The sequence below is a fragment of the Giraffa tippelskirchi genome, chromosome 12, assembly GCF_054371585.1.
Source record: "Giraffa tippelskirchi isolate mGirTip1 chromosome 12, T2T-mGirTip1v1.2.pri, whole genome shotgun sequence".
In the NCBI taxonomy this organism is placed as follows: Eukaryota; Metazoa; Chordata; class Mammalia; order Artiodactyla; family Giraffidae; genus Giraffa; species Giraffa tippelskirchi.
This window is the reverse complement of record NC_137286.1, coordinates 21,065,601-21,087,464: the sequence shown is the minus strand read 5'-3', so window position 1 is coordinate 21,087,464 and position 21,864 is coordinate 21,065,601. Positions and strand designations below refer to the sequence as shown.

Here is a 21,864-nt window from a genome sequence, read left to right as displayed (position 1 = left end):
AATGGGTTGTATTGATTTCTCTATGTGGCAATTTGAAAATTATACCTGTTGTGAAGATTGATTTCAGGTTGCCTAGTTTTCTCTAGTTCAAGTATGAATCTCCACCTCTCTCTTTCGTATGCCTGTGCTGCTTTTCCTTATGTTAAATTCTTTCATATATGTTGCAGTTTTTTCTTGTGGCTGTGAGCTTATTTTCAAAAGAAATTATCTTGTAAAGAAATGTAGTTAAAAAAAAAAAAAGAAATGTAGTTCATGACCTAATTTTTTTTTTCTTTAAAATTTCTGGCTGGACTGTATAGTCTCAGATTGCTAACCAGTTTACATTAATTGATTGGTTTTAAGTACAAGTCTGTACTTAAGCCATGTACATGCAAGGGCCCCACCATGGCAAAGACTTTGGGTTTTGATCTTAGGTAGTTCACTTTTCCACCTAATTTGGTGGGTGCCTTGTGTCTGGCTCAGATATTGAGCAGGTAGAGGAAAGGGTGTGTCACTCACCTAGAGCAGACATCTTGGAGTGCAAAGTCAAGTGGGCCTTAGAAAGCTTTGCTATGAACAAAGATAATGGAGGTGATGGAATTCCAGTTGAGCTATTTAAAATCCTAAAAAGATGATGCTGTTAAAGTGTTGCACTCAATATACCAGCAAATTTGGAAAACTCAGCAGTGTCCACAGGATTGGAAAAGGTCAGTTTTCATTCCAATCCCAAAGAAAGGCAATGCCAAAGAATGTTCATTGTACCGTACAATTGTACTCATTTCACATGCTAGCAAGATTAGGCTCAAAATCCTTGAAGCTAGGCTTCAGCAGTACATGAGCTGAGAAATTCCAGATGTGCAAGCTGAATTTAGAAAAGGTGAAGGAACCAGAGATCAAATTGCCAGCATCTGCTGGATCATAGAAAAAGCAAGGGAATTCCAAAAAAAATCTACTTTGGCTTCCCTTGTGGCTCAGCTGGTAAAGAAGCCGCCTGGCAATGTGGGAGACCTGGATTGGGAAGATCCCCTGGAGAAGGAAATGGCAACCCGCTCCGATATTCTTGTCTGGGAAATCCCATGGACAGAGGAGCCTGGTGGGCTATAGTACGTGGGGTTGCAAAAGAGTCAGACACGACTTAGCAACTAAACAATAGTCATTGTCACTATTTCTGCTTATGATTCTTCTAAATCACCATCTTTGTTAATTAAGAGATAATTACTGTGCATATACAAAGAACTGTCACTGTTCTACAAGTGAGAAATATCTCCAGCAGTGAAAATACATACCTTTTAAGATAAAATTAGGAAATGTTTCAGATTCATGTGGCTGTGACTCCAACAAATGATAAACTTGGTTACTTACATCACATGTCTGTAGCAGTAACTAACTAGGATATTGCTTCAGGGTGCAGCAGATGGCCTCTGAGTGGCTTGGTGAGGAGAATGTTTACTAAAGGTGACAGAGTGTACCTATCCAGCATATGCACTAGGTCATTGGTAACGTAAGGTCTTAGCTTCAGGAAGGTATTAAGTATAAGGTCAGGGAGTAATTCCAAAGCATTTTAATAAAGTACATATTTCTCAGCAGATAATATTTTCTGTTCAGTTCCTAAATGGTAAGATGAGACTTTTAGGCTTTTCTCTAAATGACGTGCAATATAGAATCCATGTGAGGTGTGTATGTATGATACATTCCTGAACCATGTGCAATATTTGTTACATAATATGTTTGTGGATACATGTATCAGGCATGAAACTGATAAAAGTTTGATAATGTTCTATTATAAAATGAAGTCTCATTGCTAGTTCTGTGAAAGTAAATGATAGTGTATATACTCTTTTATATTATAATATGTATTTTAAACTATTATGGAAAATTACAAACATACAAGAGTAGAGAAATGGAATAATGAGCCCCTATGTACTCATAACCCAGCTTCAACATGATTATGATTATAGTATAAATCAACATATCCTAGAGATGCAGTTTCTTAAAAGAAAGAAAATTCTTTTAAAATGAAAGAGCATTTTCTTGTGGAAAATGTCTTAAAATTAATAGCACATATTGTTTAATTTAGTACTGTGAAACACTGTACAGTTGTTTCACTAAATATTAATTTTTTAAGTATTAATAATATTTTAAACTCCATCATTTTGCCATCTTGATAGGTTTTAAAAAATAACTTTCCTGAAACAGATTTTTAGTGAACATATACTTCTAAATCCTAAGGAACTCTTTATGGTATGGTGAACAAAAGAGCTAGTACCATCCTTACATATAATTTGTAGTTGACATTTTATCATTTTAGATGCAGGAAGAATAAAATCATTGAAGGAAATTTCTCTATATAGTTGGCTTTTTATATTTTTCCATTTCATATTGTATTTTATTCTACATCAGTTATGAATTATCTACTTTAGGGTCATAGTCTTATTACATATTTTTTATTAACAGATACATTTATTAAGAACGACTCTTAAGAAGTTAAATGAGCTTTGGTAGGTCCTCAGATTAATGAAACTGATGGCTGTGACTTTCTTGATATTGGATAAGAAGTTATAACTGTAAGCCTAACATTTGCTTTACTTTCTTCAAAGTTTTTGTTTCTAGTAATTGTATTTTACAACCTAGTTACCTTTAACATGTCTGTTTAAAAAGTGAAATACATAGTTTGCATGTTGCATACTGTCCACTGGGAATGATTAAGTGCTATAATTTTAGCAAATTGCATAGATAAACCTTATACTAATTATATGCATGAATTGTTATTTAGTATTTAAAATATAAACTAACACAACATTGTAAATCAACTATATATCAACAAAAAAAGGAAAAAAATTAATACTAAAAGTGCTCAAAAGCGTAACTACTATCATTAGAGTATATTGATGTTACTTGTTAATGTCCCTATTACTACTTATTATTTAACTGTATAAACTATAGAGAATTATTAAGCAATTTTTTAAATAAAATCTGTTAGTAAGCATTATGATATGTAATGAATTAAGAACTTATAGTTTTTACTTTATTTTAGAAGGACGTTTTCTGACAGCTGTTCTTTTGTTTGATTTCAAGTGGGTGCTCATACCAGTTGTCATTACAGATCGATTTAACTTGCTCTAATACTTTTTTACCTTTGATTTGCCAAGAACTTCAGTTGGTTGTATGGAAATGTAAGCCCTTGTGTGAAGGAGTGTGTCATTGCATCAGAACTTGGCAATCACATGAATCTTAAGAAAACATGCTGTTTGTTCCCTAGAGAAGCTATTCTATAAGATGACTTTGTTTTTATATTCTGTGCTAGATTAAGTGATTTAGTTTGGTTTGGCCTAGGGCAAAACGTTTCAGGTTATTTTAGAAAATCCTGTATCTGATTAAACTTCTGAAAATAATAACCAGTTTTAAAGTTTTTCTTTTTAAAATTTTATCAGTAGGCTTTGCAATACAGGATTCATTCTCAAAGTGTCATTTGTAACTGACAGTGAAAGCTGTTGCAGTGTTCCATCTGGTATATGCAGTGTTCCAGGTATATTTATTTGTTTGGCTATGTCAGGTCTTAGTTGTGTGAAAACCATATATTTGAAATATTAAATATTTATTTCCTTTTAATTTGACACCCTCCATGATATTAAATGATGTAAGTAGTCTTTTTTTGATAGTAATTTCTATTATAAACTGTTAAATATTAGAATCCTGAACACTACGACTGTTATAAATAGTCCCTAATTGAACAAAGAAATGTGATTGTTTTTAAAAAAAAATGCTTAATTCTCAGGAAATTCATCTATTTAAAATTTTTCTATACTAAAATATTTCTACCATATATTAGTTAAATTAGAACTTTTTACTCTACATAAACCAAGCAAGCAAACAGCCATGACAAAGTATAATTATAAAAGTTAATTAGTCTAATTATTTGTTCAGAGTTTCAAGGGAGTCCTAAAGCTTTCTTTTAGTTCATTTTGAATCTCTCTGATGTAATGTGGCTTCTTTCAGAGTTTCTTGTAAAATGCCAAGGTTATTAATAAATATTTCATTATTAAGTTAAAAAATAATAATGCACATAGTAAAAAAAAATCAGATTATACAGGTAGATAGATATAAAATGAAATAGAAATACTTCTCTCCCTCATTTTCTCAGTCTCTCTACCTCAACTCTTAGGCCCTTTCTTCAGAGTAACCACTGATAATAGATTGCTGTGTGTATATGCATATATGAGTGTAATTTTACAGTTTTTTCTGTCTTTAATTTATCCATGTTCCGTACCTATATTGTTTTAGCTAAAGATTTATTTTGGGTAGGAAATTTATTTGCCGTATCTATTTATTTTATATTTAATCCCTAGAACAGTTGACAGACAAATATTATATAAGTGCTAACAGATGCTTATTGAGAGAATCTTCACATCTTCTGTCCACCTGTGTGATCATCAGGTACATAATGAATACTTACTTACTGTATGCCAAACACCCTTCTAAGGATACAGATGAAAGACAAAAACAAGGGCTGTGCCTGAATGTAATTTCCATATACATCCTTAGTGGATATATATCATAAACAATGAAGTAAAACCCAAACAGATGGCTTCATGCAAGTGGTAGCATAGGTAATGTGATGAGAGAGGAGTTTCTGCTTTAGATAGGATGGCCAGGCAAAACCTTTTGAAGAGATGAATTTTGAGCAAGGCCTAAATGATGGGAAAAAATGGTTTAGCGATTTAGAGAAGTATAAAAGTTCTGAGGCAAGAATAAGCTTGATGAGTTCAAGGAACAGAAAGAAGTTCAGAATGACTAGAGCATAGGTATCGTCTCATAGCAAATAAATATTGATTGCTTCATTGTGTATCTTTGTACATAAAAATATGTTCTGACTAGTAGTAGACTTGAGGGATCAAATAGTATATGCGTTTAAAATCTTGATAGCTATGGCATCTGGCTACTTTTATCCTTTCTCCCTTTCCTAAACCTTTTCTTGATTTCCCAGGCTGTGGGAAACTTGGATTATCTGCAGCTGGTAGGGAGTGGGCTGTGATGAGAGCTAGTCAGTGAAAGGAATTCTTTTTTGTGAGAGAATGTGAATATTTGAGAGACTTTTGTCTAGTAAGATGGAAATCCATCCGTAGAACATATGCATATATTGTATATGTTGAGTTACCTGATATAATATTTGGCTCTCAGAAATACAGTACTCTTCTTTAGCCATTTAATGAAACCATCCCAGTGCAGAAATTATCAACATTTCTCAATCCAGAAAATCCAAAATTTGGCATTGTTATAGCTGCATATAATTTAAGTTATAGTTAGAAATGAATCTTAACTTTATACTCTGGATTCAAATTATACAAATTTGTGATTAAACTAAGGAGACATTATGAAAAAGGAAAGCCATTAAACAAAGTCAGCTGAACACCTTTGCCATGTATGGTTTTTGTGGAGGAAAGTAGATGGGCATCTCCTACTTAAAATACATTTTAAAAAATCCTGAGTGTTGTTACTTTGGGGTGTAAAGTCCCATCTTTAAATGCCTTTCTATCCAGAAAGCATTGTTTCACTTTGAAGGATAAATGTCAGAATTACTCATTCGTTTTTAGGCAGATTAGAAATTTTAGACTGGTCAAAGAACAAATTTTGTTTCATCAAGTGTTGTACTGCTGAGTAAACAAAGAGAGTCAAGTCCCGTTTCAGAGCATGGAGATGTTTGTTTAATTTTTTTCAGTCTCCATTTTTAGATAGCATGATAGTAGGAAATATAGGCAGATACGTTCAAATTCCAGTGTAGTTAGAGGTGGTGTGTGATTTCCTTGACTATAATTTATTTTCTATTTTTTCACTTATTCCAAGAATTAAAAACAACTTGGAGGAATGAGGTTAAGACTCTGTGATGGAGAAGATTTCATTTTAACACATGCTGATATGATATATTCTGTTATAGTAAAGATTTTATTTTTCTTTTTTATGTGGGTAATTTTTTCCCACATTACTTAAAGGTGAACTTCAGTTAGATTTTATTTTGCTGCTTGAACCTGGTAACATTTGTAATGATAAAGCATTTAACATATTTTGTCTGTGATATAATGATTTAGCACTTTGATTAAGAAGCCTAGTTTATGTATCTACTGTGAAATCATCCTACTAATTTTAACATGAAGATATAATTTCTGATTTAAACAAATTCTTGATATCAATCTTTAAGGTGAGTGTGAGGAAAGGAATCAGAATCTTATTAGTCTTAATCCTTTGTCCTAAAATGAATAGATGTGTAAAATATGTTGCATGTTTACAAAAATCTTCTATTCTATTACAATATGTAGATCTATAAGTTGTAATTATTTGAATCATTAGAACATCTAATTTTTGCTTGACAGTATGCAAATGTGCCATTAAATCTGTTTTTTAAGATTTTTCCAGTTTAATGTCTGAATCCAAATTTATAAAGAGTTGGAAAAATGAGATGTCTGAGCTATAGGATTCACAGGGATTTCATATGAAGCCTATTTAATCAGGATAACACTGTTATTAATATTCATAATGTCAGCTGGAACACAAATGACAGACTATGGGGCCTAAAAATTTTACTTGGTGAATTTATTAAAAGTAGCTTAAAAAATTAATGAAATTGAAGTAAAGTTGGTGAATATGAAAATCTTGTGTTAGCAGAAAAAAATCTCTATTAGAACTTTCTTTTAAGACCATTTTGCATTGATGTCTTTTGACAGATTTCATTGGTACTTAAAGAAGAAAGATGCATGAATGGTCATTTAAGAGGATTTAAACACATTGGCACATTAATTTTTACATGAATAATAAGTACTTTCCAAAAGCAATTAACTTACAGTGTACAAGATATGAATTGAAAAATAAGACTGTGACATCAAGGGCAAAGCAAATGTGCTGTACATTTTAAACTTAGTGGCAGGACTTTTTAATATTTTGATTTATTTTTATAGCTTGCATAGGCTGTAACTTAGAATATAGTTATTTTACTGCATTTGAGAGCATAGTAGAAAGGAATAATGTTCCCTCCCTGACTGAAAAAATTGGTACTGTCAAGCATTATCCCCTGCAAGTATCTATTGCATTTATTGGAGAATTAAACACTTGTTATACTATTGTTTATATTTGAGAATATGTTCAATTTTGCAGAAAGCCTATGATTCTGAATAGGCTTAGTGATACAAATATACATGTGTTAACACAGTCTTACTGATTATATCATAACTTAAATGTGTAATAAATACATTTCTAAAAGTTTAGTATAAGAAGTTTAGTTGATACGCATCAGGTAGTATTCAAGTAAATTTGTTCTGAATGTTAGCCTAAAAAGGTAAAAAGTTTGTAATGGCTTAAGTAAAACTGGGGTGTTTTATTTTGTGTACTGCCTGCTATTCTTTATGTTTTAAAATGTGCTTGTAATGATATTGGGCTTCCCTGGTGTCTCAAAGGTTAAAGCATCTGCCTGCAATGCGGGAGACCTGGGTTCGATCCCTGGGTTGGGAGGATCCCCTGGAGAAGGAAATGGCAGCCCACTCCAGTATTCTTGCCTGGAGAATCCCATGGACGGAGGGATATTATCCCAGGCTGTAGGTTCTTTTGTTGTTGTTGGTTATCCATTTTAGTACTTATAAAAACATAGCTTAAATCTCTAGCAGTCTAGTTAGGGTTTACCAGTGAGAGAATATAGGTGTTGGTCTGACAGTCCAAGAGGGAACTAGAAGTTGCACTTGTAGCCAGTGTCCTGTATGAATGATTTAGTTTCATTAAATTATAGGAATTGCCTGGTATATTTTGGGACTCATATTCAGAACTTGAATGGAAAAATCACTAATTTCTAGGGTGTGAAGAAATTATCACAATGAGCCATAAATTAAAATTTTTTGCTGAAGGAATGAAATCAAATTTATATATATATATATATATATATATATATATATATATATATATATATTAGTGTCCTTTTAAAACTTAAATTTTGGGTTGGGGGAAATGTTTTGTTTTTGGCTCTGAAGTATTCACTTATATGCCCAGGAGAGGGCAGCATTTTACTATATCAGTCTCATAAAAGAATTAGCCCTACTTAGACTGTCAATGTTTCTTGTAATTACTCCCAGTATATTTGTTGCTTGCTTATGAATTAACTTGCATTTATGGAACTAAATCATTCCAATCATTTAATTACACCTGAGGAGCTGAACTATAATTGCTAGCTTCCAACTAGGATCTGATATGGCTTGAGCAGTATTAATTTGGTGTTTACTTTTCTGAGTGCTAAAAGCATTAAAATGATTGTGCAATGGGATTACATTTTACTAATTGCTGGCATTCATTAGCTGGGTAAATGATGAGGAAGAGTGACTGTATATCGCAAAGGGATAAAATTATGGTTTTAAATAGTATATTACTAAGCACATTAAGGCCTGTAAGGCATGTTTTAAAATACTCCAGAGGTTATTAAAGACTGTATTTTCTACATGTCTTGCTATATGAATCTCTTATTAAAAGACTGCAATTATTATTAACCTTTTTGGGCAATATGGAGGGAAATGGCTTCATTGACTGGAACATATTTCTTTGATATTAATAACTTCCTATATTTTCAGTTAATCCAAAAGTAAATGAGGAACTTAGAAAAAGATTGCCAACTCCAGATCAACATATTTAGAGAAAATTGGAATAGGAGAAGCTTACTACAGCTTTATTTGAGGACTTTTTAAAGAACGCAGAGTTCTAGCTGTGAGGTGAATCTAATTTTATTATTCTCTTTAAAAGCATGCAAAAAAGTGACCTTGCATAGCTTTGATCATATTTATTATAAAAACAAATGCAAGAGAGAAATATCAATAATTCCACAAGCTGAAGATAACCTTTTAAAAAATTAGAGTAGCATTTTAAAATTACTTTTACACTATGAAATATTTTACGTGAAAATATACATTCAAATAAATAAGTTTGAAATTTTTGCTATAAGCTTTTGACAAATAGAGTAAAATTTTTATTTTTCTTAAATTGTTGAAGTTGTGTTAATAGTTGGAGAAGACTTAAGGTAAATAAATTAAATAGTTCCCTAACCAAAGGAGCGAGAATGTCTAGACGCTTACCCTTGAACTGTATTTACTAAAATGTAAGTGTGAATGAAAGAACTTTTTTCTGAGAAAAAAGATTTAATTTCACGTGTTGAAATATACAGTTAATTGTCCTATTATAAGTGTTTTAGAAAACCATTTATCCTGTAAATTCTCTGTTAAACAAAAGTAAGATTTAGGTGTGTTCTGATATATTGTTTTAAGTTTATTTATCTAGAGTTGGCTTTATTTTAGCCTCAAATCTTGGCGCAAAAACCAGAGGCATTGCCAGAGCAAACAAGAACAGAAGTGCAAATGGAGGACTGGTCAAAAGGTAAGGACTTTTAAGGTATTAATACCAAACCCCAGGTGATGTGCTACTTTAAGGCACTGAATGAAGTGTGTTTGTTCTAACCAGTGTGTTAGACAGAAGCAGATAAGCACAAGCACACATGCATGCACGCACACACGCAAGGAAGGAAGTATACACAGGAAGACCCACATTCTGCAAAAGAGACGCAAGGAGAAAGAGAAAAAGGCACAGAGCAAGAGATGCTGAAAGAGGAAAAGGAAAGCAGACACACAAGGAGAGAGAAAGACACACACCCACAAAGGGATAGAGGAGATGGAGAGGATGACGAGTAGAGAAATGCATAAATCCAGAGAAAGAAACCCAAACAGAGAAAGGAGACACAGACATAAGGGGGAGATGGCAAACTCAATGAAAAAGACACAGATACATATACAGAGGTACACAGAGAGAGAGACGCATGCATAGATACACACAAAAAGACACACATCCCGAGACTCAGAGAGGAGAAATACCAGAGTGAGAGAAACACAGTGGGAAGGAGACAGACATACTGTGACAGAGAGAGAGGGGTTGGGGGGAGACGGACAAGAGACACACTGAGAGAAGGGGGCACCTGTGTACACACAGACACTCTCAGAAAGAGAGAGGTGAGACACAAAGTTAAAGAGACATAGAAGACACACACACGTGCAGAGACAGACAGACATGTATGGAGAGGAGACGCACATACACAGAAAAACAGACACATACACAGACACCTGTACACTAAAAGACACACTCAGAGACAACCACAGAGAAACAGGCAAAGGGGGGCTCTCCCTAGAGTCAGAGCCACAGACACTTGCAAAGATGTGCAGAGGAAAGCAGAAGAAATACTTCGAAAAAGAGACAAAGACATGAAAACAGAGACAAGGAGAGAAACAGAAAGAGAAAAGCACAGATATGCACAGGCAGAGGGAGAGAACAGTCAGAAATACAGCTTGAAAGACAGACAGACAAAGAGATGTCCTGCCAAAGGGAGAAATAATGGAAGGATGGGTGGATGGATGGGTGGGTGGGTGGGTGGGTACAAACGTAGGTAGATAAGTAGAGGACACCCATCTGTGTGTAGAGCAAGGTAGAATAAGCACCACACAGGTTTTAAAAATACTTGGTTTCTATTTGAGGTCTTTTACACTAAATCTGGGTACAGTTGCAAATCTGAAATCCTTGGATAACAAATCATTCTGAATATAGTATGACGTATAGTTGAAAACTTGAAATTTTATGTTCGTCATTTTTATGTCCTCTAAATTTTTTACAAATAGAATTATTATCGAAACATTGCCCACATCTCTCTTTTCCTTCTCCTTCAATGGGGCTTTCTTCACCATTTATCAACCACACTGTTACCTTTTTTAGAAGGTTAAAGGCCATTTGAGGGAACTCTTCTGTCATCCTTGAACTAAATCAGTTAATAGCTACACATTCTTTTGAGATACAGAAAGATGCTGCACTGAGTATATCTTTTTTGATTTCTCAATTTGTTTTTGATTTCTATACTGTTATCGATTTTCTTGTCATTTATGTGTACCGTTAGCAACCTTTCTCTTATTTGTGGTTCTAGGCTACTGTTCTGAGTTTGGAATCCAGGTAACCAATTGCATTGTGGATAAAGGAATAGCAAATAATACCTGCGTAATGTATATAGTTAAAGGTTTTAATGAAAAGCTAATAGCTTTAGGGGAAGGATTTTGTGGCACTTGATTTTAGTCTACTCTCTTTATATTCAAGTTGTGTTAATGATGTATTGGTGTGAAGCAGGAAACTATTTGTTGTAGTTTTTATTCATTTTATGCAGATAAGCAGGCAAACACTCTTGAAAAACTCAAAGCAGTTCTTACTCAATGTATGTGCAAAATAAGAAAAGAGGAAGTAAATAACAATGCCCTTCTTGCTTTTGTTCCCTGTTCAGAGGTCACATTGCTATGAAAGCCATGTGGTTCACATTATAGACCAAAGGATCCTTAAGGAGCCAAAGGAATTATTTTTAATATTTCCAAAGAGTAGGGGCTGTAGAGGAACTACTTTTCATAAACATGAAACAACAGGAGAAATGTTAAGGAAGGGAACTGCTGAAGCTCTAGGACACTTGTGGAGAGGAAGGTTTTAGGGCTGAAGACAGATGCATAAATAGTTTGCAGGAGGCACAGACTGCAGGAGACGTGACTGAAACATCATTAAGAAAATTTGCATTTTTACAGACATTTTTTGGACATTGGAAATAGGACTAAGACATTCCTTAAGGACCTATTAATGAAACATTATTAACAAATAAAGTTGAACAGGTAAATGGAGTATCTTTTGAGTTTTGTGATAACTGATACATTTAAACACGTGATTATTTCTTTGTTATCAAGGTTCATGGGATTTTTCATAAAGCACAGATTGCTTCAAAGCTCTGTCCAACACAAATGTTCATAGGCTGTTCTTATAGTTATTTTATTTAAAGTTATCTTAATTTTTAAGGAAACGGAGCTAATTAAAAACTTTTATTACACTTTGCATCATTTTACAAGTTTCAGTATAAGGAATGCTGAAGTGGTTATTCTTTTCCTAGCTTTATTTTGGAAACATTGCTGAAATATTTGACATCAAAGAATTTATGAGGTAAACAATGTTAACAGGTGAAACGATTTACATTTTTCTTGGTTTTTATCATTATTCTCAGTTTAGAAAATGTAAAGCTGAGGTTGATAGGTAGGATAAGTGAAGACATCTAGAAACTGTACAGGTTTCTTTGGGTAGTTAAAAAAAAAAAACAGCCCTGAATGAATGAAACTTTAGGTTGTGGAAGCAATAGGTGACAACATTTGTATGTTGCCTAGTGAACATTGGTAACATCTTCTGGCTTACTTAAGAAGTAAATGATGTTTTATCCTTTCATGAAAGCGTTCTCTTTTTCAATATTCCTTTTTCCTCCCTGCTTTTGAAGATAAAAAGTGAAATGGTGCAGTCAAGGGCATATGTAAAGTTAACCCTCAGAAAGAACCGGTTACTATATGACTGATTGTTTAGCCTGTCTTAAGCATTTACTTATTATTTACTTAACAATGTAAGAAAAAAGTCTTGGGGATCAGAAATCTCTTATGAGTAATTATTGGGAATAGTATAATAAATTACTGGATAGTTCTTAAATTTTGGTGATTTTTATTAAATTAGCTGAAACATAATTCAGTTGTTTCATAGTACACAACAGTCTGTTGGAAATAATTTTAAGTGTGGTTTATGAATAAACGTGTGCCATAAGAATATATACCTATAGTAATGGTAAAAATGAGGTCTGGATACCAGTTAAATTTAAAATATTGTTAAACTTGTTTAAATTTAGAACCTTTAGGGGTCAGTGTTCCCTAAGAAAGGTTGAAGGTTATTGTTCCTACCCAAATTAAACACTGTCTGCTGTGTTTTAAATATTTCTTACCAATTGAGGGTAAGAAATGGTAGGAATCATACAGCTTGAAGAAGCTTTAGACAAAAACCTTTAAATTTTATGAGTTTCTGTAATATTTTTAGGTTTAATATTTTAGGAGTTATATTTAATATTTATTTTATACACAGAGTAGTTATTTTCACTTATGTATTATCTCAATTTAAATGTGAAGCACATTTTAAAAACCATTTTAAGCATAGTTTTAAAAAAGTGAACATAATCCTAAATCATTGTCTCAATTGAAACTTGAGGTGAAAGCCTTTAGAACTGCTTATGTCAATAGATTTCTTATATGTTGCAGTTTATTGGAGATTAGCAAATATTTTTAAAAATCTTATCTTGCTGCTCTAAGTAAAAAGCAACTGTCTTCTTTATATGTAAAGAGGACATGATTTTGTCACCATGATTTTTGTGGTTTTTCTATCAAATAACAAGAACTAAAACCTAGCAAAAGGTAACTTATAAGTAGTTTGTTAGTTTCTTCTTGAGTCAGAATACTGTTTAATTTTGCTTGGCATTTGGAACCTGTGTGCAACCTTCATCATCTTTTATTATTGGTTCTTTTGTCTTTCTCTCTTTTCACAAAGTATGTGTTCTTTTTACTTTTTGCCCACATAGTGTTCTGTAACTGAATTACATCTAAAACTATTGTATGATTTGCAAGCATTTTACAAGAGTAGACATCTATAGAAAAACAACCCGGATGCTTTTAAATGTCTTTGATCGTTATGATAAAAATAGAATTTCATATCATCTTCATAAACTGTTTTAAAGTAGAGAGGAAGGCAGCAGCAACTTATGTAAAATGGACATCCATTTCTACCAGCAAGATAGCTGGTAGGAAAAAATGGATTCCCTAGACACTATGATTAGACACTCCTTGAAATTCAAGGTTTTGGAACTGTCTACATAATTATTTATTCTGTGTTGAATTACAGGATTTGAGTTGTACTTAATAGTTGGCATTCTAGTTACAATGGTTTATTTTCCCTGAATGAGTAACACAATTTGTTTTTATTAATTTTGTTTTTGTTTAAATTTAAAGGAAAATTACAGTGGAGAACCAGTGCATTTAATAATTTCAATAACATGTTATAGTAGAAAGGATGTAGGTTTTGGAACTAGATAGACGTGTGTTTTAATTTTTCAGTCTCCTACTGACTGCCTGCCTGGGCTTAAGTGCAAGTTTCATAATTATTTTCAAACCAGTGTTTTCTTGTTTATGGAACAGGGACATACTTCCTTTAGGAGAGTTTGGAAGATGAGAGATTGTGTATATAAAAGCCCTACTACAATACCTGAAATAGGAAACAAGTTTAATATGAATTTCATATACCAGAATAATTATTTTCAATAATGTGGTAGTAGTAATGGTCTTTACAGATACCTGAAAAAATAGATTGCTGACACATTTTATAAGGCCTAGATAAGTGGTGGTGGTTGCATCATTGTTCTTCCACCCAGCTGTGAAAGATAGTCTATAAAAAAGTTTCAAAAGTATTAAGAACACAAATAATAGTATTTGAAATGGTTATTATTAGTTTTATAGGAAGTTATTCTCTTTAGATATAATGTTCACAATATCAAAAACTTGATATTTTTCAAAGTAGTGTAGTTTACATTTAGTATATTTATATTTTGTAGAATAGAATATAAAATCAATAATAATCATTTAGGGTAAAATCTAATTGTGTCTGTATTGAAATCCCAATTGCAGTAATAATCTTCACACTAGTGACATCATACAATTTGTCTTTTCCTTTTGGCAAGTGTGAATATAAGAACGCATTTCTAATTTTCGTTTTGCCATAGAAGGGTTAAAAAAAAGAGCATGTCAAGGTCTGCCTAAATTACTATTTATCTCCATAGGTTCTAACTTAGAGTTTTGGTGGTTTCTTACACATGACCATTGAGAATATTTGAGAGTGGTTTTAGGACTGCTGTCAGTGAGCCAACAAGGATTGATTCATTTCCAGAGGAAATTCTAAGATACCCTTAAAAGCATGATTGAGGTTAAACTCTTTTTAGAAAAAAATAATTTTCTTTTTTAAAAAATAAGTTTATAAAAATAAATGAGATTCTGAGTGTTTATTTTTTGGGGTTGATATGAATGATTCTGTCATGATTCCTGGCCTCATTAGAAAAACGTAATGGAAAACCAAAAAATTTTTATAAGGGCAACTTAGTCTTCTAGCTGGTTATAAAGTTTGTTATAAACCGTGTTTTGGGATTTATCACTTTTGCTGTTATTAATTCACATGTATGAATTTATGTCATATATATTTTTTACTTTTGTGGGAAGTTTTTTTAAAAAGACTTTATTTTGTAGAACAGCTTTAAGTTCTCAGCAAAACTGAGCAAAAAGTACAGACTTCCCATTGCACCCCTACTACCTAACCCCACAGAAGAACAGCTGAGTATAGTGGTGCATTTGCTACAGTTGATGAACCTGCCCATAAATTCTTAATGAGGGAAAATTTTGCGAGATAATAGGACTCTTTATTTCTTTTCTTTCTTTCTTTCTTTCTTAACTAAATTTAGAGTCTTTTAAGTCAGTTCAGGCTATACGGTTCACATGGAATTCTTACTACCCTTTCAGTCCTTCATTTTGTAAAAATGATAATTACTAAGAAGACTAAGCATGAAAAATGGTAAATTTCTTTTTTAATAGGACTGCTTCTCCATTTCTATGCTATTAGTATGATCCTCTCTTTTTACAACTTGGAACTATTTCTTTGATTTAAGGAAATGCAATTCTACTTTTAATGAGCTGTTTTAAATATATTTGTGAGCATGAAAATACATTTTTTTGAAATAGAAAAAAAACTACTTGAATTTTTCAAAAGTTTTTGGCTTTGTTTTAAGTTCTCCATTCTTAAGATTCTGAGCTCTTTGATAAAAGTCCTCATTCATTTCTGGTTAGGGCCCTTTCATGCCAGAGCACTTCCTGGAACACATATTTATGACACAAAGCTCAATATAATATTATTGAATCTCAAATTTTTTAGAAATTGGAATTTCAGTGGATCATACTTAAGATGATTATTATGGTCTCCATAGTGGCTGCATTTGTCACCTTAGCATGATTACTATAAAGTCCTGAGTGTGCATTGGCATTTTGTTGATTTTGTTGATCTGAATCAATATACAGTGGTGTATAGACTGAATTTATGACCATTTACACAGTTGGTTTGGGTTGACTGACTGTTTGTAGAGTAGGACTGATGTGACTACATTTACTCACTGTTTTTGGTTGTAAATACATCTGGAAGTTGAATATAAAATTTGCGGTTTAGTATGTGTATATATTTGTGTTTTAATGAAAACTACCTGTCATGTAAGACATCATTATCTTCTGGGAGGAAGTTTCAGATACAAATTTTCTTCATGTTTTGCCTTTTGTGATTTTGTTTTTTCTTGGGGAATAAAAAACAAATTTAGAAAATCAAGCTATAAAATTTTGAAATTGGTTGCATAGATTATTTCATAGTCTGAATGATTGGATTAACAATTATAATCTGTAGCTTTGGGGTAAAATTGATAATTTTTGCCAAATGGTATAATTGTGCTGACAAGATGTAAGGTAAAAGTAATTATTTCAGAAAATTACATTTTGACTTCATTTTTAATTTATTTGACTTCATTATTTAATTTATTGAAACTTATCTGTGCTTTAAAATCAGGATGCTAGTGAATGAAAAGCTAAAAGTAATCAGTTCACATAGATAAAACTGTACTTGTATAGATACTGAATATGTTAGTTTTTGCGAATTAAATATGTTTTAAGTTAAAAATCAAATACTCTTTTTTAATAGTTTCACTGGTTGTACTTAAAATAATGTGATGTACTCTAAAACATGGTAACATTCTTTGATTTTGAATTTAGAAATATAATCAAAATTAAGCAAAAAATACTCTTATTTCCTTCCTTAATTAATATCCTGTTTAAGTTTTATCCTCTCTGTTTCAGATTAATTTTCAGATTAATGTTGATCTCTAACAGATTAAGATAGGTAAGGTTTATTTAGCCTTAGTTTCCTTGAATCCACAACATGTATTGGAGGAAATCTGATAGGAAGAACAGGAGAAATACATAGTTCTGAAAGAATCAAGATTGTGTATAAATTCTAGCATTTTGAGTATGGAATACAGAATATTTTGTATCCTTTCCATGGATTAAATTAAGTGTAAAGAATTTACAAATTTCAAGGAATTCCTATTTTAAGTAGATTAAATGATTTTTGAATCTTCATCAGGAAACCAAATGTTGCAGAATTTGGAGTCACTGAAGCCTTTTATTCAATTGCTTTTAAGAGTTTAAAGTTAAAAAGAGTAATGATTTCAATTCAGCAAATATGATTTTTTTTCCTTTCAGGAACCTTCATTGTCTATATTTTATAATCAGTCAATATATTTCAGCACCAGGACTATGCTATTAGTCCAGGTAAGAAGAGCGAAGACAAAACAAAAATTTTCATTAAAAAAGAAGTCCTTGCTCTCCTGAGAATGCAGTGGAGACTAGCATCGGAGACTTCCTCTGCATTTTTAATAGACCGTTGGTCTCTAATAGGTTCTATATTGGTCCTTCCTTACCTTTTTCTTTTTTAAAAGTCTCTGCCTCTCGCCACGGTCGTTTGAAATGAATATACATAGATAATTTTTACTTTTCTCAGGCTTTTTTTGTCTCAGGTATTTAATGCTTTTTTTGAAAGTTAAAAAATGCTAACAAGATGGTGATGATGTACATTAGTATAGTAGACACAGTTGATTAATAAAATGAGAGTCCTTGCCTTTTCTTTTTGTTCCCTCCCCCACCAAACAAATGGTGAATTGAATAAAACATACATCATTTGCATAGAAAGTTATGTAATGATGCCATATAGAGTGTAATGATTTCCTAAAACCTTGTATTTAAAGTAACCTGAATTACAATGAGAGATAAACAGAATATTTACCCATCCCTTATGAGCTGCTGCTGATATGTAAATTTATTCTTCTACTTTGCACAAATATACTTTTGAGCTACTGCTTAAACACTTTGAGGTCCTTAGTCAAACAGTTTTAATGATGCCTCCAATATTATGAAAGTGTGACATTTGATGAATGTCTCATATAGTTTTGATATCTAGGCACATGTCAACAAAAAAAATGAACATTGGTTTGTCATGCAACACCTAGATAATTTATAATTTTACTGTTTATATCCATCTTGACATTTTTTATCTGCCACAGGCAGGTTTCATTTGGAATCTTAATCTGAGATTTATTTGGTGGATCTGGAAATCATAGCTAGGGTTCCCACAGGAAATGGTCCATCTACCAACAGATTAAATGGCAGTCCTGCAGTTGTTAGGGGAGCTCTGCATTTAACACACATGCATACTCATTCAGTCAGCACTGGGGAGAAAAATTAAAGTAGTAACCCAGGTTTAGGAACAATGTAGCTAAAAAGTCCCATATTTGCTGAATGACAAAGGGTTATATAGCAGCATTTCATTTTATTATTCGTGCTTGAATTTCTTGTTTGCTCTGTTGAGTCTGCTGACGAATACTAATAAATGCCTGCAACAATCCAGACGAGAGATGCCTGGCAACAAAGCTATGCGGTGGACCTCCCTGATCTTCTCCAGTTCACAACCTGACCTTTTGAAAAATTGGCTGGGCTAAGCTGCAGAATTTGGGTGTAATGGTTATTGTTAACTCCAGCTTTAGGATTTATTAATTTGTGTGATCAAGACTTACCTATACTTCAAAGTTTCAAAAGACCAAATACAATCATCCATCCATTAGAACTAACATTGTGTTTCACTGATTTCCACTTAGTATCTGACTGGTGATGCTCCTGTTTTATTTTCCAAATCTAAAGATGATCTTAAATAAAATGAAAGGCCCATGTAAAGAAATAATTTTTTCTCCTCTTTACAATTGCTATTAAAAAGGTTACCTTCCATAAATGCTTTATGGAATTGTTGAATTCATAGACAATTAGTATGTGTTCATACTTAGCAAACAAAAAATGTATAATTAAGAAACCCATTTTACTTGCAGTGGTAGAAGTGTAAGACTTACCTAGTTGATTCATATATTTAATTACTTCATATTAATTATTCTTAGGAAAAATTGAAAAGGTTGAAAAGATTAGAAATATAGTAAGTAGCCAAACAGTTCATATCACTGGGGAAGAAAGAATATAGAGTACTATTCTGCTAGTTAATCTAATTTTAGGATAGTTTTCACAATCATTTTAGCTTAAATAATATTTGCAATAGTTTAAGTAGGATGATATAATTTTTACAAAGCTTTAATTTATGTGATAGTTTCATAAGTTAGGTAGTATAAGCTTTAGGTAATTATACTGTACTGTGTTCATGGTCTTCATATGGTGAAAAATGTTAAAATTTAAAAGCTGAAATACTATAATAGTTTTTGCAAAAATGTGTTGAATGAATATTGATGTGTTCATGACTGTTTCAGGCTTGAAACAAAAACTTTTAAAAATTTGTTTAGTACCACCACTTCAGTAGCTTTTTTAAATAATAAAAAGCAAAATTCTAGTAAGGTGATTTATATGTCTAGTCATTGGATAACTTGAAATGTGGTATACTAAGCCATTAAATTGTCTTCATCAAAGATGAAATAACCTCACTAGTTCTTTTTGACATGTTTATTTAGAGATACAACCATGTAATGGAATGGAAGGGACATAGTTTATTTTGAATTCATGTCCAAATGAATAAATTATGTGACATTCCTAGGTTTCATGATTTTTCAGGTTAATAAACTTTTATGAAGCCTTATTTTAAAATCTTAGAGCTATGTCCAGCCTCTCTCCCATCACATGTTTTTGACCTCCCCTCAGTATATATGATACACCTTATTAGAATTACACAAAACTGTATATCTGTGCTTTTCAACATAATAGCCAATGGCTCCATGTGCTTTGAATACTTCAAATATAGCAATTAGAATACAGAACAATGAAAATTTAAGTTATAGTATTTTCTTCTACTTCTTCTTCTCAAGGCTGGTTAAGCCAAAAAATAAATTGAAAACCCCCCGAGAGAGTATACAATATGCAGGTTATAAGTTTGCAGTTTTTAAGCCAAAGATCCAAAATTTACCTAATTTCTTGTGACTCCTAAATTAGAATCTCTGAAGAATAAGTGTCTGTGATCTATTACCTATGGTCCTGATCATATCTAATTTCATGTGCCAGTATAGTAGTGTTCAAATTATGTTACAGAAACGTGTTATTTAAATTCCTTATTTTCCTGCTGTAGGAGTGAATTTACAGAAATATCCTCTTAATTTTCTTGCTGTGAGATGGAATTTTCTTTCAGGATCTTTTCCTAATGTCAGAATTTCTGAATTTTGAAGTTCTGATATTTTTGTAATTTTTCAGCTTTATAATCTTATACAAACTTTAATTAAACCATTATGTATTAACTACAAGTTGTAATTAAGCTTGTTAAGTATTTTCTCTTTTTTGTATGTATCTCATTGAACAAAGTAGCATTTTATTTATTTTCCACATTCATGTCTTTTGATTTTAATATAAATTTTTTTCTCAATTGTATTTTTATGTATTCTTACTACAGTTTAATAAGAAAATATTTTGCTTTTAGCCAAGTAGATACTTGCAAATAATAATAGCTAAAATTTATTGAGTGTGTTTTCTATGCTGATACTTTTCCAAGAGATTATATAATTTAAGTAATTTAATTCACATAATAACCTTTTGAGGTAGGTGCTTTTTGTGTGTGCTTTTTACTGATCGGGAAATTGATGAGAGGTTTATTAATTTGGTAAAGGTCATACAGCTATGCTGTAGAGCTAGAATTCCGACTCTGTGGTCTGTTCAGAGCCCATGCACTTTGGTTTTGCTTAGAAACTCTAAATACACCAATATTCTACTTGGAAGGTCTGAACTTTGCTCTTGTACTCACTCATGTTAAATGGAGCTACTATAATATGGCAGAAGTTTCTGATGTCTTTCTTTTATGTTTGGGGAGAGAAAAGCTCATATATGCACCTTTGTAGAAAACTAATCACCCCACACACATAAAAGAAAGCAAAGAGTCCGAAGTATTTAGTAAAGGGAGTAAAGAGTATTTGTACACATATGATGGCTGGATGGCATCACCGACTCAATGGACATGAGTTTGGGTAAACTCCGGGAGTTGGTGGTGGACAGGGAGGCCTGGCGTGCTGCGATTCATGGGGTCACAAAGAGTTGGACACGACTGAGCAACTGAACTGAACAGATAGATGATCTACATGTAACTTAGTTAAGGAATTGGTAGAAGTTATTAGGGGCTATGTTGAAACTAATGTTTGTTTAGAAAAATTCTTAACCATTGGAAAAAAGACATATTCTGTTTAAAATGTGGGACTATAGTAATTCCATCATGAAATCAAATTTATGCTTATTCAATAGTAAAAAAAAAAATCTTATCATTTTGATGTTTTTACATAATATAGTGACAGTATACAAAAGAAAGAAGCAGTAAACATGAGATTTTCACTCTTTTTATATTTATAAAATCTAATGCTACAAAGTAACAACCTTTTCAAAAAAAGAAAGAGTGTAAAGAAGTGATGACCAATTATGTTAGCAAGTGTCAGACAACACAATTACAAATAGCTTCTTTTATGGTTCATTTTAGATAAGTCAGTGCCCTTGAGTAGCGCCTGCATGTGAAGGAGCAAGAAATACATTTATTTGAATGCACTTGCCTGTTACACTTCCATCCCTCTTTCTCTTTTCTGCCACTGAGCTCTCAGGTACCTGTGATGTTGCTATTCTGAGTAACTCCTGTAAGATCCCTAGAGACAATTCTAGCTCAACCACTCTGAAGAAACAGCTCTGTAAACAGTATTGACCCCCCAGGGGACCATCAAATCCATTTACACAGATACCAGTTGTCACAAACTATTTACAAAGCCAGACAAGACAGAATTTCCCAGCCTCTAAGAATCCCTATTTGATTCTAACTGCCTCCTCACTTCTGTATAGTAGTTGTGAAGTAACAGTTATTTTT

The 21,864-nt window shown here is 32.3% G+C and overlaps 1 protein-coding gene across 42 annotated transcripts in view; it reads left to right on the top strand.

Moving 5' to 3' along the window:
- MIPOL1 (mirror-image polydactyly 1) overlaps nucleotides 1-21,864 on the top strand; it is a 305,559-nt gene that overhangs the window by 46,688 nt on the left and 237,007 nt on the right. For 18 of the 42 annotated variants that reach the window (XM_081547834.1, XM_081547833.1, XM_081547856.1 and 15 more), the window contains one exon: nucleotides 9,294-9,372. The exons of 16 other annotated variants lie outside the window; for them this stretch is intronic. In XM_081547834.1, the coding sequence (XP_081403960.1) occupies nucleotides 9,354-9,372 (19 nt within the window). In that variant the 5' untranslated portion in view covers nucleotides 9,294-9,353. Of the gene's footprint in view, nucleotides 1-2,433; nucleotides 2,544-8,576; nucleotides 8,715-9,293; nucleotides 9,373-21,864 lie in introns of all 42 variants that reach the window. 8 more of the 42 variants (XM_081547850.1, XM_081547840.1, XM_081547868.1 and 5 more) reach the window with 3 other exon arrangements.